Here is a 23,515-nt window from a genome sequence, read left to right as displayed (position 1 = left end):
ACAACACTTTCTTTTCAGGTTTGTCTGAAGATTCATCATCTGTAACAGACACAGTCTGATGAAAACCTGCTGTTTCCTGCAGGTCGTTGTGGCTCCTTACTCTGTCAGACTATTTAAATGTGACTTGAGTCTGAGTCACAGGTTGAGACGTGTGAGTGAACAGATGTTTTTCACTGACTCTCATCGATGATGCTCTGTAGAACAGCTGCTTCCTTGTCTGTGTGTGTGTTTGTATATTTGTCATGTCCTGAACATTAGAGCATGTGAACTGTAATTACACTAAAATCATCAGCCTGACTATGAGCAGAAATTATTTGAATACGTTTTGTTGGTTGAAAGCTTGATCACTTTCCACTGCCTCAAAATATCTGTGGTGGAAATCTGACTTTGTTTAACCTGCGTTTTATAATTTGATTTATTTTAATGGGCCTTTTAAGGGACGTCACTTCCTGCAGGCGTCTGTGAGACAAAGTGCTGAGTGTTGTGTGAGCGTATGTTTTGATGGGAAGAAGGTCAGTGAGAAGAAACTGTTCTTGTGCAAACAGATAACGAGACAACCAGAGATTAACAGACAGGATTGTTCAGAGCTCGTGTGAAGAGCAGCAGGCCCAGTGCACAGAGCGCTGCACGTGTGTTCGCTGTGTCAACAGTGGAATTAGATTAAGGTTATGTTGAGGAGAGGGGCTCATGATGGACTGACGAGAAAGAACAGGTGTGTGTGTGTTTCGATGGCTACGTTACCTTGGAGACTGAGGCCTCGTTGACCAGATTCAATGCACCATTATTAAAAGTGCACCAGGTTGCCATGACAACGCTCTGCATAGGAGTTGCATAAGCAGAGAGAGAGAGAGAGAGAGAGAGAGGGAGAGAGAGAGAGGACCCCAGTGACTGTGTGTTAATACCTGAGTTTTTGTATGTGTACATATATGTGAATGTATATATATATTCATAGGTATATATGTATATATATATATATATATATATATATATATATATATATATATATATAGAGAGAGAGAGAGAGAGAGAGAGAGGTGTGTATATATATCTATATTTATATATATATTTATATATATAGAGAGAGAGAGAGACAGGTGTGTATATATATATATATATATATATATATGCGAGTATTGCGAGTTGATGCTGAACATGACATCACATCCTGTGAATTCTCCTCTTGAATTTAATTATTTAAACTTAATTTTACTTATAAACTTTAACTCAACGTTGTTTCCATATTTTCTCAGTGGTGGGAGGGGCCGTGTGACGTCAGCAACAGGTGGCTCCATCCTCGTGCTGCAGCTGCGCGTGCACGCGGCTCAGTACGTCTCCGTGTCCTCACCGCGCGCACGCAGGCGCGTAGCTGCCGCACGAGACCACTGCAGCACGACACGGCGCGTGCACCGCAACGCACATCAAACAGTAACGGAAGAAGAAGAAGAAGAGGACGGTGTGAGGAGACAGAGGGACAGACAGAGGGACAGACAGAGGGACAGACACTGTGACGTCCTCTGGTAAGAACGTGTACATGTCTTTTCTCTCACGGTGACGACTCTTGTTTATTTGGTCTCAGATGTTAAACGACTCAGTTGTAAGAGAAGAAGAAACTGGAGGAGATGAGAAGTCAGAGTCTGTCTGCAGCTGAACATCACATCATCATCACATCATCACATCATCATCATCACATCATCATCATCATCACATCATCATCACATCATCACATCATCATCATCACATCATCATCATCATCACATCATCATCACATCATCACATCATCATCATCACAGCTCAGTGTTTGTTTCAGGTGTTTGACTGTGAAACACTGAACACATCATCAGAATCTTCAGAATCATCAGAATCTTCAGATTCTTCAGATTCTTCAGATCCAGCTGCTGCTTCTGTTCTTACTCCGGAAAGTTAGATTAACGAAGAGCTCATCTCTGCTTCCTTGTTAGTTTATTTGTGAATGAATGATCATAGTTAAGTGAATCAGTGTATTTGCTTTTTAAATTCACTTGTACTTTACAGAAGCCACAGTCCAACGTGAGACACGTGAAGACACAGTAATGACATAACAACTGTTCTCAGTGTGTGTTGGACTCTGTCTCTTCCTCAGTCTCTCACTCTGACATGTTGTTGTTGTTGGTTGTTTTCTGCACACGCGTCATCCAGTGATTGATTGATTGTGTTTCCTGCAGCAGTTTGACTGAAACGTTGACTGAACGCTGAATGTCTGAGCTGCAGCCTCGTCATTAACCCTGAGATCAATACGAATCAATGCACTGACGGGATCTATGAGCAGCTGTGAGAGAAGGAGGGACAGTTCATTGATGTCTCAGCCAGTCAAGGTCAGCTCTGTCACTGTGTCGGCTGTGACTGTGGTTTCCTCCATGGTTCACATGTATGCAGAATATAAGCAGAGAGGAGAAGGACCATCTGACCCGGTCCTGTCTCCTTCTCATCGTCCTTGTAGAAACTTTGAAGGTCAAGTCAGCTCCTCTCAGGTTTGTTTCCACTGTTCTAAAGTTCTCGGTGGATCTGCCTCCAGACAGGAAGTTAGAAAAGTGATGCATGGTGCTGTTTCTGGCACAGGGTATTCTCAAAGACCGTAAACAAAGATGGACGTCTCCATTTGCTTCCACTCTCCAGAAGTGAAGCTAAAATGTCCTGGGCACAAACATTGTAATGTCAAACAATTTAGGGACTAAATCATTTTGTGTGACGTCCTGTCGTCTACGTGGGCTCCCTGTCCTCGACGCTGATTGGTTTGTAGACGCTCGTGTGTCAGGCTTGAATGAACTGGTTCATTTGGTTGCCATGAGAATATCCTTCTCATTTCTTCAGAGGTAGAAACATCTCGTCTGGATCGTCCGAGGAACTTTTCTCACCTGATACTTTGGTTCAGACGAAACTGAAAAGTGTGAAGGTCCGAACCAAACGAGGTGAAGTGATGATGGTGAATGTGGACAATGAGCTGTGACCTGGACGTGTTGAGATACGAGGAGGGACATTCTGTTCTTCTAGAAGACATTTGTGTCCATGTTGACATTCAACACCTCTGTCCTTGTTGTGTTGTTATTGTTGTGGAAAATCTGCTGATCAATGGTCAACTCATCAGTGAGGAAAGTGTTCAGGAGCTCTTTGACGTCTTATGCTGAAATATTTATTGAAGCTTGGCCAAGGAGAAAATCAGAACTCATCCCTACAACATCTGAGCATGATGCTCTCTCTTATTCTGAAGTCTGCTGCTGCCGTCACACTTTAAACCCAACACATCATTGAATCTGTGGTTGTGCTTGTTCCGAAACAATCAAATGTATGTTCTAGTTCTGGAGACAGTGTTTCCTGATGACACAGTCTCAGACCTTCACCAAGCTCAAACTCAACAGCCTGTTGCACTTCGCCCCACAGAGGACAAGAGACAGGGAAAATTCCATAACAGTTATGAAACTGATGAGCTGCCTGTAGCCGTCCTTGTTACTCCACTGCTTTCTACAAATACACAGTCGTAGAGGTTGGATGTTCATTTCTCTGGGGAAATGCTCCATCAGCCAAAGAAACAAACTCAGTTTGTCCTGAACACCTCTGACCCTTCAGACGAACGTCCACACGTACATGTTACTGAGATGTGTTTTATTGCTGCGGGGGAATATTCCCTCCGGCTGAAGGAGACTGAACAGTGAAAAGTAATTAAACATCCTCTGATACGGAGCTTTTCTCTTCTCACGGAGCTGTGATGTGTTTGTGATGGTGACAACACATAATGAGCCGTTTGATAAAGAAATCAACATGTTGCTTTGGTCATAATTAATCTGCCATGACTCATTTACATCACTGCTGATGTACACGCTCATTCATAACACGTGTGTTCAGACAAACAGACGTCAGACGAGGACAAACTCTTCACCATTGATGAGACAATGAAGAGAATGTTTTTGGTTTCATTATCAGAATCAACCAAGGAGGTTTCTCCTCTGTTTGCTCCGGACGGATGAATCCTGCTGCGAGTGAACGGGTCAGGAAGCAGATCTTTGAATCTCCTTTCTTAACGTGGCAAGAAAAGACGTTTTCTGACGTCCTCACAGATTCTTGTGAGAATCAAACTCAGGCCGGTTGAGACGACTGGTATCTTTGAGTTTGTGATGGATGGAATGATGGAGTTGACAGAGCTGCACCTGCAGAGGTTTGAGCTCTAGTGAAGAACATGTGAGTGGAGGTCAGCAGTCAGAGTATTGTATATAAATGTGGTCAGTGTGAACAAGTGTCCTGGTGGTGCAACTCATCCGTGAGACAAATGTTCACGTGGGATGATTCTGCAAAACCCTGGATTCTGCTCAGTGACTGTTTCTCATCGCTGACTCCTGCATGCTGAGCTCAGTACGACGACAGGAAACTCAAACTGTGGTCGGGTTGAACATGTTTGTGGTTTTCTGGACATGAATCACTTTCCATTTACGGAAACCTCGATGGGTTGAAATATTTCCTTTTCTTCATTAGAACTTCATCAGGTTTTCAGACACCATTTTGTTCAGGCCTGGTACCGTTGGTGTGATGTGTTTGTGTGGTGAGTGAACAGCAGAGAGCTGAGTGGTCTGGACACAGAGGCCGTATTGTTTTATGTTCTCTGTCTCCCTGAGCTCTGACCCGCTCTCCATCTATCTGTCTACAGTATCTGTCTTTTATTACCCAGAGGCCTGAACACACACACACACACACACACACACACACACAGGAGACACACTGTGTACCTGCTGGTCCATGTCTACATTGTGTGACTTCTGTATTCTGTCTTTGTTTGAAACATTTGTTTTAGTAAAATAATAATTGATTTCAATATTCGTGAGATCGTTCCTGAGGCTGTGACTTCATTCTGTCTGTGCCGGAGATAAATCCTGATGAATCCATCATATCTCAACAGTTACACATAGTTTGTAATGAAAGGAAACAACATGTGCACGTATCTGTATCAGGGAGCTCATAACTCTCCATCTTCTCTTCTCTTTTCTCCTCCGTGTCGTGTGTTTCCTTGCATCATAGGGAACCAGATGGAATCACACTTTGAGACACATTGATTCTCTGCAGCCTCCAGCTCTGTGTTCTGTATTCAGTTCTGTATTCAGCTTCTTTCATCATCACCGGCCCTCTGTTCGTTTCACCAGGTCAGTCTGGGTCCAGTCCCGCTCAGCTCCAGGATCTGCTGCTGAACGTCTCAGAACAAGCTGCATGTTCTTCGAGCTGCTTGTGTTATTTCACGTGCAAAGCTCCCTGTGCTTATTAATCCACTGCAGATCTGACCTCTTTACTAAACAATATATTTCAAAATCTCCTCTACATTCACACATTTCGGTCTCAGCACTGACCTGCTTCACATTCACACATCTAATAATCTATTTCCCCGGGAGGATCATTAAGGTTTAACACATTCACATCCTGAAACCACAGTCGAGCCGTGGCTGGAGTGAAGCGCTGCAGACGGTCTGTAGATTCACGTGTCCTGCACGTGTTACGAGCTGCGGCTGGGAGAGTGTTAAAGCTCCACCTGGATCACGAACTGTCTCTTCTTCTGCTGCCGTGTTCATCCTGTTTGCTGCATTTACCTTTTGTTGTGATTTTCCCTCCGTGTCCTGAGACGACCGCAGCGAGGCTGAGACTGAGGTAAACTTGATGCAGGCGCAACAGCCAGAGAGTGTGTGCTGGATTATTATCGATGTGCTGTGAACAATAAGAGAATGGATGTTATGTCCTGTTGACCACGCGCAATGTTCAAGGCCAACTTTCACCTTCGTCATGGATTTGGAGCGTTTCCATGGTGATCAGTTGTATGTAGCCTATTTTCCCTCCTGTTATTATTACGATGAATCAGAGCTCAGACGCACGACACGATGATTATGAGAGGAGACTCCAAGGATTCTCTTTCCGAGCAGTAAAATATCTTTCTCGAAGATACAAAGCAGAACACGTAGGAGTGTTGCACTCGTCTCGCTCTGCTTCAGCCTCTGAATGCAGCGAGGGAACGACCCCCAGTTGTACTCAGTCCTGTGGAGTTCTAATTTAATTCTTGGCGTGGATACGAGGCTCTCGCTGATCCTGTCAGATGTAATGGAGGCGAGCAGGCGAGTGAAACATGACAGACCGCTAACCTCTCTCTGCTTCTTCAGTGAGACGAAGATGAACGACGGCTCGGCTGCAGAGCCTCCAAGGGTTCGAACGTCTGTTCGGAGCCACGTCAGTGTTTCACGTCAGAGCCCCGGTGGCACGTTGGATTTCTTTATTAATTGTTTTTGATAAAATATTGAAAAAAGGGCTGATCGTGGATTTGTGATTCATGTCCATGTGGTTCTCAGAGTTGGTGCATTGCAGTTGCTGAGCTGCTGAGTGGACAGTTCTGAAGCCATGAAGCTGCTTCTGATAATAACTGATTATCTGGCACTTGTAGGAGCAACTTTTAATATCGCATAAAACAACACTTCCAGAGTTATTTCCAGATTCTTTACTACTTAAAGTCCTGATAAATCAGGTGTGTGTGCGTGTGTGTGTGTGTGTGTGTGTGTGTGTGTGTGTGTGTGTGTGTGTGTGTGCGTGTGTGAACCGTCTAAGTTTCCTTAGTGTCAAGACCAAGTGAGGTTGTAATGTGCTTTCTGTCCTGATGCTCCAGAGATTAGACAGACCCACCTGTACAGCTTTAGTGTTCATATCGCACCTGGTTGGATCCAGATAATTCCTGCTGATCATGACTGTTGAATATCAACCGCAGGGTTTTCATTTCAGGAAGTATCTGAGGAGGCAACGTGTGTTAGAAGCACTGAAGGTTTTTACTGCTATAAAAAGTATTAAACCAACCTACATACAGTCGGTATAGATAGATCGCACCGCCTCGGAGCCTTCGGTGATGAATTCATGTTTCGTGTTTGACCCACATTTCGTCGAGTCCTTGGTCTCAGCAGAGGAGAAAGACGGACTTTGTTTACTGAAGACTTTCTCAACAATCTGTCATTCTGGAAAAGTAGAACAAGGCTCGAGCAAACTGGGACAGTCCTGAAAAACACACTCGTGTCTTGTTTTCTTGTGTCAGTGGAAGAAAATTAAATTAAAATAAATAAAATAAGCAGATTTCATCAACCAGTGATTATTTTGAATTCTGTGAACAGTTATTCAGGATGTTACTGTTGATTCTGATGAATGAAAGTTATTTAGTTTTGTCTCGTGTTCATGTGATGTTTTCATTAATCCCTCCGTCCATTGTCTTCCGCTCGATTTCCAGCTCTTCCTGACAGATCCCGAGGCGTTACCGTGCCTGATGGGATACGTAGTCCCTCCTTCAATAACTCTATCATGTGATTTGTTCATTCTACTGCGATCTCAAGTTTGTGTTTCCTGTGACACACAAAGATCATGTTGAAACCATAGAACCATCTCTTAAATATTTTAATCAACTCTCCGAATTGTTGCCGATCAATTCTCTGCTAAAGCTGAAGGATGAATCGAGCTGTAGAAAGAATAACGGCTCCATAACACTTCAACACTTTTGAATCCCTCGACATCACAGATGAAATAAAAGCCGGTATAGGAACTAGAGATTTTCTGTTTATCTGTGAATAAGTGAACATGCTGTGTTTGGATCTCAGGTTTATCAAGTTCATGTACTGAAAGGCACATATGGAATCTGTGGGTGTGTGTGAGCCTCACTGGGATCAGAGCCGTGTCGGACTCTCAGCTGCGTCACGTTGCTCCTGTGATGCTGTCGTGGTTCACTGGTTTCAACTGTTCACTTCAACGAGCCGCTGCTCTGCCTCGTGTCTCTGTTCGGTTGGAGGAGACTTGATAACGCGCTCATTCATTCTACGTCACTTCAGTGAATAGTTGGGTTTTCATGTTTTCATGAACCAAACACAAAAGCACATTCACACAGACATTCCTCGTACGTTTTCAATCGGATTCTGATCCTGACGTGAAAAGCTGTGTTCACAGATCGAGCCTTGATGGTGACATGTAGATTTCTTGTTATTCCCTCAGTGGATTGTTGGTAAAGTTACGGATCTCAGAAGAGTTTGTTTAAAGGAGACATATGATGTTTTCACTAGTTTGCTTCATCTAAATTATATGAATTGTAGTTTTCTTTACCCCAGAAAAGACCCTTCATATTAAAATACTTTATATTTAAATACTTTATCTTTAAATACTTTATGTTTACATGGAGGGGACCCTCTCTACGGAGGCCGTCATGTTTTTTACATTAGTCCAGACTGGACAAACTAAACACTTTTAATTTTTTTATGACAGTTAAAGTCTACCACAGTTTCTTTTTCACTTTTGGAAGGAGGGGGGGTGGTGGGGGGTGGTCAGTTGCAACATGCAGTCTTTAAGTGTGAGGGGAAGTTCTCTCTGTACTTTCACTCTAACCTCTGAAGCCAGTTTAAAACGTCTCCTTTAAACTCTTTCTTTGTGGATGTATGTCGACAGGTTTTCTCTCCACGGGGGTTACATGTCGCCGTGCCGCGCTGCAGGAGCTGAGCTCAAGGACACTTCAGCAGACAGGAAGTGAAGTCTGAAACTCCTCAAGTGCAGGTACGATGCTACACTTTTCTTTTCTCTCACTCCTTCCACCGGGACATTTGTTTACTACCTGAACCAAGGAGGTTTTTTTTAATCTTGTTAGCAGGATTACGCAAAAAACACTGAACCGATTCCTATGAATTGTTGTGAACAGTCGGGCTGTGACACAAGGAACAACTCCTGAGTCCTGATTAAGAAAAATCAGACACATTTAGAGGCTGATGTTATTAGTGTGAGCGATTTGGTTCAGCTTGATTTAACTTGTTCGACTGTTGGGCCTCGGTGGAGGTTTGTGCTCTCTGAGTTTTTAGTTTCATTATGTAAAGATCTTAGAACTGTGGTTAGGTAATCCACCTCGGTGTAGGCTGCTGTACATCATGTCTGAATTTATTTTTGTCGTGTGTTTTTGTAGATTTCAATCATTACTCATAAAATACACCCACATACATCAGCAGTGAAATCCAGCTGAAGAGCTGCTGATGCTTCAAACCTGCTGCAGAGGGAGTTCAGAGGGAGAGAGAGGGACACGGACGAGTGGATGGAAGAAAACTGAAGTTAGTTGAGGAGATAAAGGTGAAATAGAGAAAACGGGTGGATTTGTAGACTGAGGAAAAAGAAAAGAGGAATCGTTCTCCATTTCTCCACTTTGTTCCATGTTCGTCTGCTTCATGGACGTCAGTGGTTTAAATAAACTTTGACCTCAGGAGCTCGGAGAGCGGTGCTTTCAGTGCAGACCTGTGAATTAATATTCAGTGAAAGTGAAAGTTGTGCTCTCATCAGCACCTGGAAGAATCTGAAGGTGTTTGTTTGTTTGCAGCGTGGCACAAAAACCTCTGGATGGTTTATCACAAAACTTGATGGGAGGATGTGTTGTGTGTCAGAGAAGAACCCAATTAATGACATAAAGAAAGAAAGAAATCAGGCATGTTTCAGGAACTGATATCTGTGAGTGTGTTTCAGGAACTGATATCTGTGAGTGTGTTTCGGGAACTGATATTTGTGAGTGTGTTTCGGGAACTGATATCTGTGAGTGTGTTTCAGGAACCGATATCTGTGAGTGTGTTTCGGGGACTTTTGGTGATATGAGCTCTATCAGGTGCTTTTATAGAAATGGTTAAATGTATTTGGGAAAGGAATTAGTTTCTACTAGAAATGTCACCGGGAGCTTAAAGCTGCTTAATGCTTGTGTTCATTCATCCCAGAAATAAAATGAATTTCTTCAGATTCTGGAACTGTGTTCAAATAAAAACAAAATATTGTCATGAATAAGAAATCTAAAGGAAAAGACTTCAACTGTCCCTTTTACTGTCGATGTCAGGATGTTGATCTGTCTCTCTCTCTCTCTCTGGACGTTATGTTGCCGTGTGCTCGCTCTAAACGGAGCGGTCTGTTTTTATATTTTAATACATAACAGCTTTGATGATGCCTGATGGGTCATTTCTCTCTCTCAAGTTTCTCCAGTCGCCTCCTTCCATCGCTCCCTCTGCTGCTTTTCTTGTTTACACCAACTCCCTTCATCCTGCTCCCAGCAGCTATAACAGATCTGATGTCATGGTTGCCATGGCAGCCGTGTGACGACTGGGACGGTTGACTCGGCCCGCTCGTCCAGTGGCAGTGAGGTGGAGACAAAATGAACAAACCCACTGAGTTAAAACAATCTGCTGCTCTGTGCTGAGCTCACACATCCTGCAGCCCAGCATCACACCAGCTCACACGGGCCAGTCTAAGTTTAACGGAGCGTGGAGCTTTGTTCTGAACTCACTGACATTAAAGCTCACATCTGGATCTGTAACACGTCAAAGAGGCTTTACAGCTCTGATCTGAGGTCAACACACCGGTGCAGTGTTAGTAACACACACAACAAACACACACACACACACGTTGTTATGATGTGTAACCCGAGGTGTGTGGTTGTTGAATTATTGACTGATGGCCTGATGGTTGGTTAGTTTACCCCTCGACTGTTTTCTTCTTGCTCTGTTTGGTTCAGTGGTTCAGTGGAGCTGTCACACAACTGTGGTGTGGAGGTGTTCAGTGCACAAACTAAATTCTTTTCTCTTTTGGAGAAATATCATTTCAAATGATGAGGTTATGAGTTCCACGATCCTGCAGATCGAGTGTCGAGTCCAGGATTTGTTACTTTGCTGTTCTGAAGGTACAACTAGTGTACACACAAGTAGACATGGATCACGTGTATTTCTGTATTTGTATTTTCTGCAGGTTGCAGGAATAAAACCACGTTTGTTATTGTTAATTAAAACTTTCTCTCTCCCTGTAGGTGTGGCTCCAGAGTCCTGTCTTGTTTTCCTCCTCTCACATGTTCCCTCGTTATCCTGGTCCTCTCGCTTCCTCTCTCTTCCTCTCTCTCTCTCTCTCTCCCTTCCTCTCTCTCTCTGTGTGATGCCGGGCCGTGGGTTGAGTGAACGCCCGTGACCAGACTGAAGCTGGGGAAGCTAAAGGTGGTGCGGCGGCAGCTGCTGCAAAGGTACAGAACATTTCACCTTCACCTCGGGTCACTGACGGCAGTTACACAATAATAACTGAAAATCCAGAATCATTCACCTCTGAATCCTCCACCTTGTTCATTTTGTCCATCAGGTAATATTTTGTTTAAAGAGCAGTTTTTAGTCTGGTGTTCATTAAATTGTCTGATTTCTTATTTCTAATATCAGGTATGAACACCAGCCGTTTGTCTCCTGTCTGGCCGGCCTCTACGGTTGCCAATGGAGACGATACCAAAGAGTCTGGGTGCAACCAGGAGAGTGCTGCTGCAGCAAGGTACACACACACACACACACACACACACACACACACACACACACACACACACACTGACACAAACAAACAACACACCACAGAGTGTGTTGAGTTTGCTGATCGTGCACAGGTTTGATTCCCTGACCAGTTTTCCTCTCTCTGCTGACTCCACTGCCTCGGTCTGAAAATCTATCACTTCCAGTATATCAGTGTTTCCCCTGTCAGCTGATATCAAAATATTCTGCTTCCGTACGCACCTCGGATACGACCGACTCCTGCTGCATCCGCCAGATTGTGAAGAATCAGCAGCACGATGATAAAGAGCCAAAAGCTTTAAAGTTTAAAAACAGGTTCATTATGTGTCTTCATCTTATGTTGTCACTCACTCTCTGTTTTATCTTCACAATCCCAAGAGCAGGTTCTCATGTTCCTCATAAAAGACACCACATCCTCCTTCTGTGTGTGTGTGTGTGTGTATGTGTGTCTGTCTGTGTGTGTGTCTGTGTGTGTGTGTTACAGGTGGAGTGTGGCAGTTTTGGCCTCCTGATCCTCACCTTCTTCCTGAGTTTTGTGTTCCTCTATTTCTGGAGTGAAGCTCAGAACGACTACAACGACTTTGACTGGTGAGACACACACACACACACACACACACACACACACACACACACACACACGCACCATGTAGTTTGTATGTGATGGCACACGTTATGATGGGGGGGGGGGGCTGTAAATCTGTGAACTGCTCATGTTAACAGTGAATGTCTCTGAGCCGCTGTTTGAAGAGACGTCTGTTCTTCTTCTGTCTCAGGTTTAACTTTGGGACTCTGGGCTTCTGGTTCCCCTGGTCTCTGGTGCTGCTGGTCTTCGCTGCTGCTCTCTTCACATACACCGCTCTACTGCTGGTGAGCAACAGACAGCATGTCACTAGAATGATCTGATTATAGAAGCTGCAGGTCGTGTCGTTATTATATGAAGGGTTGGTGATTAAACAGTGTTTCAATATGTGAAGGTGCATTTAATGTCTCTCAGCACTTTGCTTGTTATGCAGCAACATGTTTTATTATTAAAGGTGATGAGGAAAGATGAAGTGGAGGAAGAATCAGTGAGAGGAAGTAGAAATCTTAAGTAATAATAATAATAAACCTTATTTATTTCACAGGGTTACAAAAAGCTAAATCACATGTGGTGTATACACAAGTTTAATCGAGTTCATTCAGGAGACAAGGGACAAAACATCTGAAGCCAAGTAATCTTCTGAGGCATTTGAATAAACAATGAAACTGATTTAATGATGTTGAGTTAAATTCTGGATGATCGTGTGTTTTATTGGTGAATTCATTAAGTTTTTATTAAGTTTATTAAGTTTTGAATGACTTTGTTCAGGTGTTGGCCGTGTGTCTGCTCACCGAGGGTCAGAGACTTTACCTCCACTGGTGCCACAAGGTAAACACACACACACACACTGAATACATCTACACACTCAGTTGTGTGTTTGTGTGTGTGTGTGTTCCACCTTCTTCTTCTTCCTCCTCAGACGGGCATTGTGGTGACGTTGGCGTTCTCTGTCACAGTCATCGCCGTCCTGTCTGACCTCTGGAGCAAAGAATGGAAGACTCTTCTCCTCTCCCTGCAGGTGAGCGGATCCCTTCCAACCAGCCGATCACAGGAGAGCGTTACACGACGTTGTATTTCTTTTGAACCACCTCATTCTCTCTCTTTTTAATCGCTCAGGTGACGGCACCGTACCTCCATGTGGCTGCGGTCTCACTGATGGCGATTCTCTCCTGGCCGATTGCGTTACACTTCTTCCGCATGAACAAGAAAGGTGAGCGGAACAAATGTACGCAGGTTTTTTAAACGTGGGTAAATTCAAGATGAACTCATGAGTCTCACTTTCTCTCACTGACGTCACAAACACATCAGAAACACGAATGAGACTCAGGAAAAGTTGCGGTCGCGAGTACACAAAGGTTTATGGGTATTTACGTGCAAACACCTGGAGGTTTGATTTGTGGCAGCGTGAAAAAAGTACCTCAGTTCCTATGTTTGAAATAATTATGTTAACAGAGCGTTCACCCTCTATGAGTCATATTTACTCGTAGATTTATCTTTTCCCTCTAACTGTCCGTCATACTCAGTGAAAGGTTCTGGAGAACTATGGGGAGCTCCCTTGTTGACGTGCCGCAGTAAGTGGAGGAAAGAAAAAGGACCTCGATGAATTGACATGTTGTCTTGTTTCTTGGAGACAGTGAAGCTCGTCCGCTCTCAAAGCTTCAGCTGTGATAACACTGAGCTGCTCCGCCCACCGGTGATACAGCTATTCAGAAATCAAACGTCCCCCTCAGCAGCGTGACACAATGTCTTGGAGGCTCCTGTCTTCCTCTCTCCCTCCGCACTTCTTCTTAACAGAAAATCAATGTTTCTCACCCGTGTCTTCATCTCTCTAGTTCTTCCTTTCTCCTCTTCCTCTCTCTAGTGCTTCCTTTCTCCTCTTCATCTCTTCCTCTCTCTGGTGCTTCCTGTCTCCTCTTCCTCTCTTCGTCTCTCTGGTGCTTCCTGTCTCCTCTTCCTCTCTTCATCTCTCTGGTGCTTCCTGTCTCCTCTTCCTCTCTTCATCTCTCTGGTGCTTCCTGTCTCCTCTTCCTCTCCTCCTCACTCCTCCTGTTCTTTCTTTGCTCTCTGGATCATTCTGACCTCTTCTCTTGCTGCTGCTGTCTTTTTCTTTTTTCTCGTCTTCTGCTCACTGTCTTTCTTGGCTTTGTGTCTGTCTGCCCTGTCCTCTCCACTGAATGGCTTTGACCTCTGTGTCTCTGCATCGCTCTTCTTTCTTGGTCTCTATGGGTACTGTCCCTGGTTGCCGTGGTGATTCAGCGGGTAATGCTGAGTCATGTCGAGGGTCTTTCGTGTCGGAGGGAGGGGAGAGAGAGTAGAATAGGAAGTAATAAAACTCCTCTGTTCGTCTGTAATCAGATGAACGCTGGGCTGCATGTTTAGTTTCATTTCATCAATGCACTTAGTTAAGATGTGTGAGGGGAATAGTGCTTAGAAACCCCACCTCAGCCATGTTAGTGGATGGGACATGGGCCAAACTAAAAAGTCCACAGTCCAGTTATTTTGCTCAATGTGTTCCGTCTCTTTTTCTCTCCACGTGGACCAGCAGACAACTAAAGGCTGCTCAAACACGATTGGTCAAACAGAAACTAGAACCAGAGATCTTTACTGCGAAGACTCCAAATAACATCGTCAGTACAAGAGGGCAGTGTTTGAATCATTTGAAGACAGTGGGAGGAAGTGGTGACACGTCATCCATCTTCATTTACAGTCTGTGGTCTGTGCTGAGCTTTTCTCTCCGAGCAGTAACAGTGATAAAGAGCGTGTGCAGATACTTCAGACCAAGCACAACTTCTCTCTTGCTCTCAATGATCTGTTGACCTGCAGCAGGTTGAATCAATAAGAACATTTATTCATTTATTCCAATAACTGTTGCACTGATCAGACATGAGGCGTCTCCTTCTTTAGTAACTCTGTCTAATGTGAAAGTCCTGGTTTGGTTCAGGTGGATTAACTCTCTAACCAGACGCTCGTTGTTCCGCCTGTTTCCCAGATGGCTACAGTTCAGCACCAGCCCACCATGTTGATCCTATCAGGAAAGATTTACTGTATATTAAACCGATTAAGTTCCGATATCTCCCCTGGGTCAGTCCTGTAACTCTTAACTGGCTCATGAAGAGGCTCCGATCTGCTGGTTTTTGGATTAGTTGGTGTGTTGTAGGTCTACTGCAGATTATGATCTACTGATATAAAAAAAACTAAATATCTGTGTTGAACTGGTACAAATAATGACAATAAACAGATTGTCACTAAATCACTGGATCTGTGCTTCAGGACCTAAACTCAGTTTGTTTCCCTCATAAGGTTTAGTAAGTGTTTACAGTCAGTGTTGTGTAATACCAGCGTCTTTGTGTTGTTCTGTGTTTCCGCAGTGCGTCAGGTGGCCGTCCTGGGTCTGTACCTGTCGGTGCTGTTCTGTCTCTACCTGGTTCCTCTGGGAATGTACTCGCCCTGCATCAAAGAGGCAGGAACACTGGGACCAGCTCCAAAACTAATCGGACACAGAGGAGCTCCGATGGTGAGACTGGAATTCTGTTTTTCCTCCTCTTTCTGCTCTCGGACATTTTTTCTGTTGGTTATGATCGTAATATTTTATCAGCGTGCACGTACAGTGTGTTGTATGTCCATATTTTGAACGTGCATCGTTATTCATCAGACTGGGATTGTTCTTCCTCTTCTTGTGTGTGAAGCTTGCTCCAGAAAATACCGTGATGTCGTTTGAGAAGGCAGTGGAAGCTGGAGGAGAAGGACTGGAGACTGACGTCACCATCAGGTCCGAGCTCTTCTCACGTGTGTGTGTGTGTGTGTGTGTGTGTGTGTGTGTGTGTGTGTGTGTGTGTGTGTGTGTGTGTGTGTGTGTGTCTCTCATACTCTGTGGAAGCTGAAAGTTTTTTTCACCATGATGAGTCATGATGTGTTATAGAAGCTACAGACACAAAAAGGTAGTTTGTCATCTGTTTCAGGTAAAAGTACATATATTATAGTACATATATATATATATATACTGAGATAATACCACCTGGTCACAACGATAAAAGTATATATACTTCAACTATTCTATAAAATCACCGGTTTTTCTCTAAAGATCATGAAATATATTTAAGCAACATGGACCTCAGACCCAGAGTCAGACCAGAGTCAGACCAGGAGTTTAAGCTCTTATTAGAAACAGGTCTGTAGCAGTGAGTGTTGATTAGTGACTGAATGCATCAAATCATTAAAGTGCACATTCACAGTTGGTTCAAGTTAATTATGTTTGAGTGAAAGGGTCGAATCTTCACCAGTGTGCAGGAGCAGTCGTCCCACAGTGAACCCAGTCTGTTCCGTGCTTCCTCCACCACTAAGGTGATTAGTGCCATGCTAATCCAGTTAGCCGTTAGTCCTCCCATTAGCTCACGGCTGGTGAGTTACCACGCCGGAAAACAGAGGGATTAGCATTAGCAGGTTAGCTTATCTCATGCTGCTGGTGACCCCGGTGGAAACCGTGTGTGTGTGTTTTATGTGTTTATTAGAATTTTATGAAAACAATTTATAAAACATTTAATTAAATTTTTGTATGATGGTTAATTAATTGACATGACCTCGTAGCTGAGGTTTTACAAAGTGTAAAGATATGAACCATTTAAAGAATCTCAGAGAAATTACATCACATTAGGAAAAAACATCAATATCGGACCGTTTCTATTACAAACATCGTGGGTTCCCTCTCTTACATCCTGTGTCCTCATGCTCCTAATCTCATCTGCAGTTATGATGGAGTCCCCTTCCTCATGCACGACTCCACTCTGAGGAGAACCACTGACGTAGCTGAGGTTTTCCCAAACCGAACGCACCTCGATCCCTCCATGTTCACCTGGGCCGAGCTGCAGCAGCTGAACGCCGGCCACTGGTTCTTATCGGTGAGACAAACACAAACAAACACAGTCTGTAGAAGAGAGGAAGAGAAACTGAAACCTGACGACCTGACGACCTGAAAACCTGAAAACCGAAGTTCTGATCATCAGTTTTTTTACTCGGAGGTTAAACTGAAGTAAAGACATGTGACTCGTGGACGTGCATTTATTTGTTAGAGGTCGACAACTGTGTCGCATGTTGTTTCTCTAAACACTAAATTACAGTATTGGAAAATTCGCTCGATGTTGACAGTCTGATTCATTTTATATTCTTAAATTATTAACTGAACCTCGAGAGAACAAAGTAAATCTGAAGTTCAAGTAAAAACACAGAAAGAAATAAACACTGGTGGATTTTGCTTTTCTTCTGTGCAGAAGGATCCATTCGGTACCGTGTGGTCCCTGTCGGAGGTGGACCGCTCGCAGGCCCAGAACCAGTCTGTTCCCTCACTGGCCCAGTTCCTGGAGGTGGCAGCTCGTAGTGGCAGGCTTGTAATTTTTGACCTGCGTAGGCCACCGCATGGACATCCCTACAGTGATTCATACATCAGCACCACGCTGCAGGTGGTGCAGGCCCACATCAACTCCTCACAGGTCACTGTTCAGATGTTTTCAGCACAATATTAAAACCAGGAATCGTATTATAGAATGTATTTGTTTGTTGGTTTTCATATTGTTCAGTAACCTCGAGCAGTTTTCTCCTTTTTATATTAGTGATTGAGACGCTGGTGACATATTTACTATACTTAATATGTGTGTACTGTATGTTTTCATTGAAATGTGTGTGTGTGTGTGTGTGTGTGTGTGTGTGTGTGTGTGTGTGTGTGTGTGTGTGTGTGTGTGTGTGTGTGTGTGTGTGTGTGTAGGTGCTGTGGCTGCCGTCTGAGGACAGGGAGTTGGTTCAGGCTCTGGATCCAGAGCTGCAACAAACATCTGGAGAAAAAGCTTCTATCCAGGAACTGACAGACGGACACATCACCAGACTGAACCTGGACTACAGCACCATGTCTCAACAACAGATCAGGTACACACACACACACACACACACACACACACACACACACACACACACACACACAGGACAACAACAGACGTCTGGTTGGAGACGTGGAGTTAGACAACATGATCTGAAACTAAAGATGTTCTCAAACTTCAGCTCTAGTTGATTCAATGCAACATTTATTAAAATATTAGTATAATGCAATAATATTTGAACAGATTCCACAATATTAAAGTTATTTATATTATTATTTATATTGAACTCAAAGGATTATAATTAAGAACTTTAATAAAAAATAAATGTTCTTTTCTCAAGCACAGCAAAAAATAAACTATGTAACCTAAAGTCTTTTTTAAAAATGTCCAATCTTAAAATAAGTGTTGAATTTTAGAAAATAAAGTAGATGAAATATGTAAATTAAGTTTAACTTCTATTCTGGTCCATCTCTCTCTCTCCTCCTGTCTGTTATACATGACGCCCCTCTCTCCCTCTGCAGTAAATACCAGTCAGTGAACATCAGTACGAACCTGTACGTGATCAGTCAGCCGTGGCTCTACACCCTGGCCTGGTGTGCCGGAGCTCAGTCCGTCACCACCAACTCGGTGAACGTCCTGTCCAACATCAACAAGCCGCTCTTCCTCATGGTGAGGAAAATACTTGAAGGATTTAAGAATCGCAAGAGTCAACTCTGGGTTGAGTTGAATTTATTCGCTGATTGTGAATGTTTCTTGAAAACAGAGATTTAAACTCTCAGCCTGATTAAATAAGAAATAAATAAATTGCTCCGTGAAGAAAAATTAAAAGAATATAAGAAGTTAAAACATTTTTCATGTGTTATTAGCAGAGTTTTTATTCTCACACCAGACTGAGCTCAGCGTTGCTCCTCGTGATCTACCTCTCGGAGTATTGCCATGGAAACACAGACACGTGCTACACGATCTTTGATGGAAGCAGGTGGGAGGTTCTGTATCGGCCTGAAAATCTCGGCAGCAGATGTCGAGGGTGTTTGAAGATTCAGTCTGTGACATTTTAGTTACATAAACGTCCTCGACCTCCACCTGCACATCTGGGAAGTTTTCTAATCCGTGTGTTCAAGTCTTCACGGTTCTTTATGAACCCTGAACGTTCACACTCGTCCGTGTCTGCTCCGAAAAATGTGAGAAGCTTTTGTTTCAGTAAATTAAATTAAATCTCTTTCTCTCCAGACTCCTGAAGAATACAGTCTGATGTGGATTCTGACTGACGCTGTGTCTGCCTTCCTCATCATCGCCATTTTCATATTCCATTGGTGCGTAGACACACACACACACACACACACACACACAAACACACACACACACACTCTCATAATTACCTTCCCCTGCTGATTGTGACGTCTGGTGTCGGGTGGTGAAGCTGGTCTGAGTCATCCTGTTATTAATATTTGATCTGAGAGTCTCTGTCGACACCAAAAGGGTTTTTGATCAAGACTCAAGGTGGAAATTGAATGAATGTTGATTTATTTTTCAACCGACCATCGTTTATATCAGTTCCAAGCCCTCGGTTTGAAATCATCCTTTTTCATTCAGGAATAAAATAAATATGTGATTTATTTTTTATCACCTCCACCGAGGAAGTCTCATCTGGGTTTGTCAGTAAGTTTGCATTGAGGCCTGACATGAGAGAGAACCCATTAAATTCTGTTTCACATCCGAGAATCATTAAAGTGAGGATACGAAAATGTGTGTGTGTGTGTGTGTGTGTGTGTGTGTGTGTGTGTGTGTGTGTGTGTGTGTGTGTGTGTGTGTGTGTGTGTGTGTGTGTGTGTGTGTGTCACAGGTGGAGAGAGAGAGGCCTGCCCTTCTGGTCTGGCAGTCGTCAGGCTCATGAGAACGGACCGTACAGCAAGTTCAGGACGGGTATGAGAATATCTTTGTTGTGAGTCTGTTTTGTGTCACTGTGTGTAAATGAAACACAAAAGTATCTGATGTTTGGCTCCATAATGACGTCAGGATCTTTTTGAGGCCGCTTTGCATGCAGTGATGTCCTGCTGTGTGTGTGTGTGTGTGTTTGTGTGTCTGTGTGTTGTTCGTATCAGACTCTTCAGAGGTCGTCTGTGTTCACTGGAGCCCCCTCCGCTCTGACCCTCCTGCTGGAGCCCTCGTCTCCCTCCCCTTGGTCTTCAACCCATGACTCCCTGCATGTCAGCCCTCAGGAACCTGTATGACCCTTGTATGACCCTTGTATGACCCCTGTATGACCCCTCTACTAAGTTCAGCTCTTTTAGTTCCCTGAGTTCAGGTGTGAACGCACCCAGATGTTTCGTGAGATCACATTCGGAGGAGGTGTGAGACGCGTGTGGCCACGTTCTTTGTGCTGTGTGGACACAAATGTCTCCGGGCCACATGTGAAGGAACGTCTCAGCTGACGTCCCAGCTGACGTCTCAGCTGACGTCCCAGCTGACGTCTCAGCTGACGTCTCAGCTGACGCTTCTGATCGGCCACGTAACGATTGACTCTTTTCTTAAATGGGTCAACACACGACACAACCTGTTGATCCACTGACTCGTCTCTGTGTCTGCTCCACTTCTCACTGCTCCTCCACTGAAACACACAACACAGTGACATGAGACTGTAAACTCACACATCTGGACACAGTTTGATACGAAGGTGTGAACACATGTGATCTAGTCTCTCAGGACAGATGTCAAAACCAGGTCACAGTGTTCACCTGAGCTCTGTAACAAAAGAGCTGCAACACAACGTTTCCCTGCATCATGAACCCAACTCAGCACCTTTTTCATCTTCTTCAAGTGTTTCCTGTGTGGCCTCTGTTTTACCCACAATGCTCCTTGACAGGTGAAGCTATAAAGTCTAAACTGTTTGATGTTTGCCTCCCTCTGCAGAGCTGAGTGACGTGTGGTCGATCTCCAGCGTCAACATCAGGCCTGATACCCGGAGCACGCCCAGCTCTCCCATCACACCTCACCTGCCCACCATCACAGAGGAGTGAGGGAGAGAGGGAGAGAGAGAGAGGGAGAGAGAGAGAGAGAGAGGGAGGTAGAGAAGTGTTAAAACTTGATTTCATATCTTCAGCATTTATTGATCAAATTAAACATTCATGATGAAGCAACAATCAAATCAGACTGAACTTAATTTATTCAACATTAACAGGTGGTTTCATTTCATTCAGATTTTTGAACAGTGGTGGAGGAAGTACTTTTTACTTCAGTTCAGGTACAAATAAGTAGACATATTAGTAAAAGTACCATATTATCTTTACTACCTGAGTAAAAAGTAAGTTAGTAAAAAATATACATATGATAACAAATTTTATTTATTTATAACAATTCAACACAAAGTTCTTTAAATTCAACCAATAAAAAAACATTTGACAAAATCAAATAAGGAAGTGAAATGAATATAAATAGCAGGTTTAAACAGTCGTCAGGCGAAACATTGAACTTCAGGATACTGAGTCTACCGCAGGAGGCGGAGTCTAACGTTACCTGCCTGCTCTGATTGTGACCATGTATTTAATGGAGTACCTGAAAATAAACATATTTAAGTACAGGTACAAGTACAGTAAGTAAGTAAATATACTTTGTTACATTCCACCACTGTTGGAGTAGGACCTCATCTGATTTAAATAAAAGAGCAAATAAAATGAAGATGTTCAGAAATCAAAGTGACCAAGAACAGATCAGTGAAAATTTATCAAGTAGATTCAGACAAACTCTCTCGTCTTTCTCCACTTCCTGTGTCGTCCTCCGTCTGTGGGACGGAACTGAACTGAACTGAACTGAACTGAGCCTCGCTCACTGATCTGGCCTCAGTGACGGAGCAGAGAGATTCTGGACATGAGTCCAGGAACATTTTCATACGGTAACTTCATCAAAGAGCCGCGGCAGTGACCTGACACTGGACAGTTTAAAACACGAGCCCGGAGGCCGACACGCTCCAGAACATTTTCATCTTTCAACACCAGCTGAGCTCAACAACGCAAGACATCAAGAAACGTAACCTCACACAAACAAAGAAGACATCGATGAATATAAACCGCTGTAGACGTGAGTCGCTTCCACTTTTACCATCTCGTGTTTCTAAGTTGATAAAAGCCAAATGATGGAGTGAAAGCAGTGAAAGCTTCAGAGCAGGAAACGTGTGTCAGCTGGACTCTGAGTGTCTTCTGTACCTTTTCATCATCAGCTGCTTTAGACCAAACCTTGAACCCTGTTTTAGACTGTAGCTGTGTGAGTGTCTGGAGGCTGAGTGTGATCTGTACACTGACTGAGTGAATGTAAACCAGAGGATAGAGACGGTGTCGTCAATATTTGTTTCTACTAAAGTGAATGTATCATCAGACGGGGCCGTGTTTCTTCACGAGGAACGTTGTGGCCGGGTCCTTTCAGTTTTCAGGTTTGTGCCAAATATAGTTTTAGTTGTTCTGAATAAAGATCATGAGACGGTGCTTGTGGAAGTTTGACTCTGTTGTTCTCCTGCGCTTCACTGTTCTCATCTGATCTGGCTTCAGATGTGAAATCCAGAATTTCTTCATCTCAACGTTTCTGGAAAGTCGTGGATTTGTGAGTTTGCTGTTCAGTGTTGGAGATGAACGTGCTGCAGAAACTTTCATCAACCAAAGACACAGGTTTTGACGTCATTGTTAAGAATCAGATGCACTTTGTTCACCAGGTCAGTGGGATGTGACGGATCTGTGAAGCACAGTAACCTGCAGGTCTCAGCATCAGTGGGCCACGATTGACAGTCGGCTGCTCAGGAACAAGAACGATTGAATGGATCATCTCCAAACTTGGAGGAAGGACGTGGCATCTGGATTCGGATTATTTTTCTCTCTCTAACATGGCGTGATGTTTTTTGTTTTTTTTACAGGGTCGGTTTGGCCTTAGCAGAGATAAGAGCTCTCCTGATTTATATATAATTCAAAGCTTCCCCCGTAGATTTGGATCAATCACTAAGTCGGAGATCACAAAGCGATTCTTGACAAGTTATTTCTGACTCTTTTTTCAGTTTTTCTGACTCTTTTTTTCAGTTTTTCTGACTTTTTTCAGTTTTTCTGACTCTTTTTTTGTTTTCCTGACTCTTTTTTCAATTTCTCCGACTCATTTTTTCAGACTCATTTTTTTGTTTTTCTGACTAATTTTTTTCAGTTTTTCTGACTTTTTTTGTTTTTCTGACTCTTTTTTTGTTTTTCTGACTTTTTTCTGTTTTTCTGACTCTTTTTTCTGTTTTTCTGACTCTTTTTTTTGTTTTTCTGACATTTTTTTGTTTTTCTGACAAATTTTTTCTGTTTTTCGGACTCTTTTTTCTGTTTTTCTGACTCTTTTTTCAATTTCTCCGACTCTTTTTTTTTGTTTTCCTGACTCTTTTTTCAGTTTTTCTGACTCTTTGTCTGTTTTTCTGACTTTTTGTCTGTTTTTCTGACTCTTTTTTCAGTTTTTCTGACTCTTTGTCTGTTTTTCTGACTTTTTGTCTGTTTTTCTGACTCTTTTTTCAGTTTTTCTGACTCTTTTTTCTGTTTTTCTGACTTTTTTTTGTTTTTCTGAATCTTTTTTCAGTTTTTCTGACTCTTTTTTTGTTTTTCTGACTCTTTTTTTCTTCTTCTGTTTTTCAGACTCATTTTTTTTTCTGAGTTCAGAGAGCATTTGAAACAATCGATGCATTCATTCTTTTATTGAGAGCTCGATATCATGGAAAC

At 43.2% G+C, this 23,515-nt stretch overlaps 1 protein-coding gene across 6 annotated transcripts; it reads left to right on the top strand.

The window, feature by feature from the left end:
- The first annotated feature begins 1,331 nt into the window (after positions 1-1,331).
- gdpd4a (glycerophosphodiester phosphodiesterase domain containing 4a) lies at positions 1,332-22,267 on the top strand. 6 transcript variants are annotated; one of them, XM_069533815.1, is made up of 19 exons: positions 1,332-1,517; positions 8,464-8,568; positions 10,835-11,041; positions 11,229-11,334; positions 11,833-11,936; positions 12,122-12,215; positions 12,697-12,756; positions 12,848-12,946; positions 13,045-13,138; positions 15,297-15,442; positions 15,615-15,697; positions 16,673-16,823; positions 17,193-17,411; positions 17,684-17,841; positions 18,314-18,461; positions 19,023-19,105; positions 19,636-19,715; positions 19,895-20,017; positions 20,703-22,267. In XM_069533815.1, exons 9-18 carry the CDS (start codon positions 13,084-13,086, stop codon positions 19,987-19,989), a joined length of 1,218 nt encoding a protein of 405 aa, XP_069389916.1. In that variant the 5' UTR covers positions 1,332-1,517; positions 8,464-8,568; positions 10,835-11,041; positions 11,229-11,334; positions 11,833-11,936; positions 12,122-12,215; positions 12,697-12,756; positions 12,848-12,946; positions 13,045-13,083; the 3' UTR covers positions 19,990-20,017; positions 20,703-22,267. The 6 variants fall into 6 exon arrangements, with proteins under 6 accessions (XP_069389916.1, XP_069389918.1, XP_069389914.1 ...); XM_069533817.1 differs by having other exon boundaries at positions 19,895-20,028; XM_069533813.1 differs by lacking the exon at positions 19,895-20,017 and having other exon boundaries at positions 1,333-1,517.
- Positions 22,268-23,515: the final 1,248 nt, after the last annotated feature.

Source organism: Paralichthys olivaceus, chromosome 11 (genome assembly GCF_024713975.1).
Source record: "Paralichthys olivaceus isolate ysfri-2021 chromosome 11, ASM2471397v2, whole genome shotgun sequence".
Lineage (NCBI taxonomy): Eukaryota > Metazoa > Chordata > Actinopteri > Pleuronectiformes > Paralichthyidae > Paralichthys > Paralichthys olivaceus.
This window is presented reverse-complemented; position numbering and strand designations above follow the sequence as displayed.

What these genes read in the sequence shown, in the direction of transcription:
- gdpd4a (XM_069533813.1), top strand. Translation starts at nt 13,084, where the DNA reads ATGGCGATTCTCTCCTGGCCGATTGCGTTACACTTCTTCCGCATGAAC. An exon ending in CTTCCGCATGAACAAGAAAG is followed by an intron (nt 13,139 to 15,296) that starts GTGAGCGGAACA and finishes GTGTTTCCGCAG; the next exon opens with TGCGTCAGGTGGCCGTCCTG. An exon ending in GCCATTTTCATATTCCATTG is followed by an intron (nt 19,106 to 19,635) that starts GTGCGTAGACAC and finishes TGTGTGTCACAG; the next exon opens with GTGGAGAGAGAGAGGCCTGC.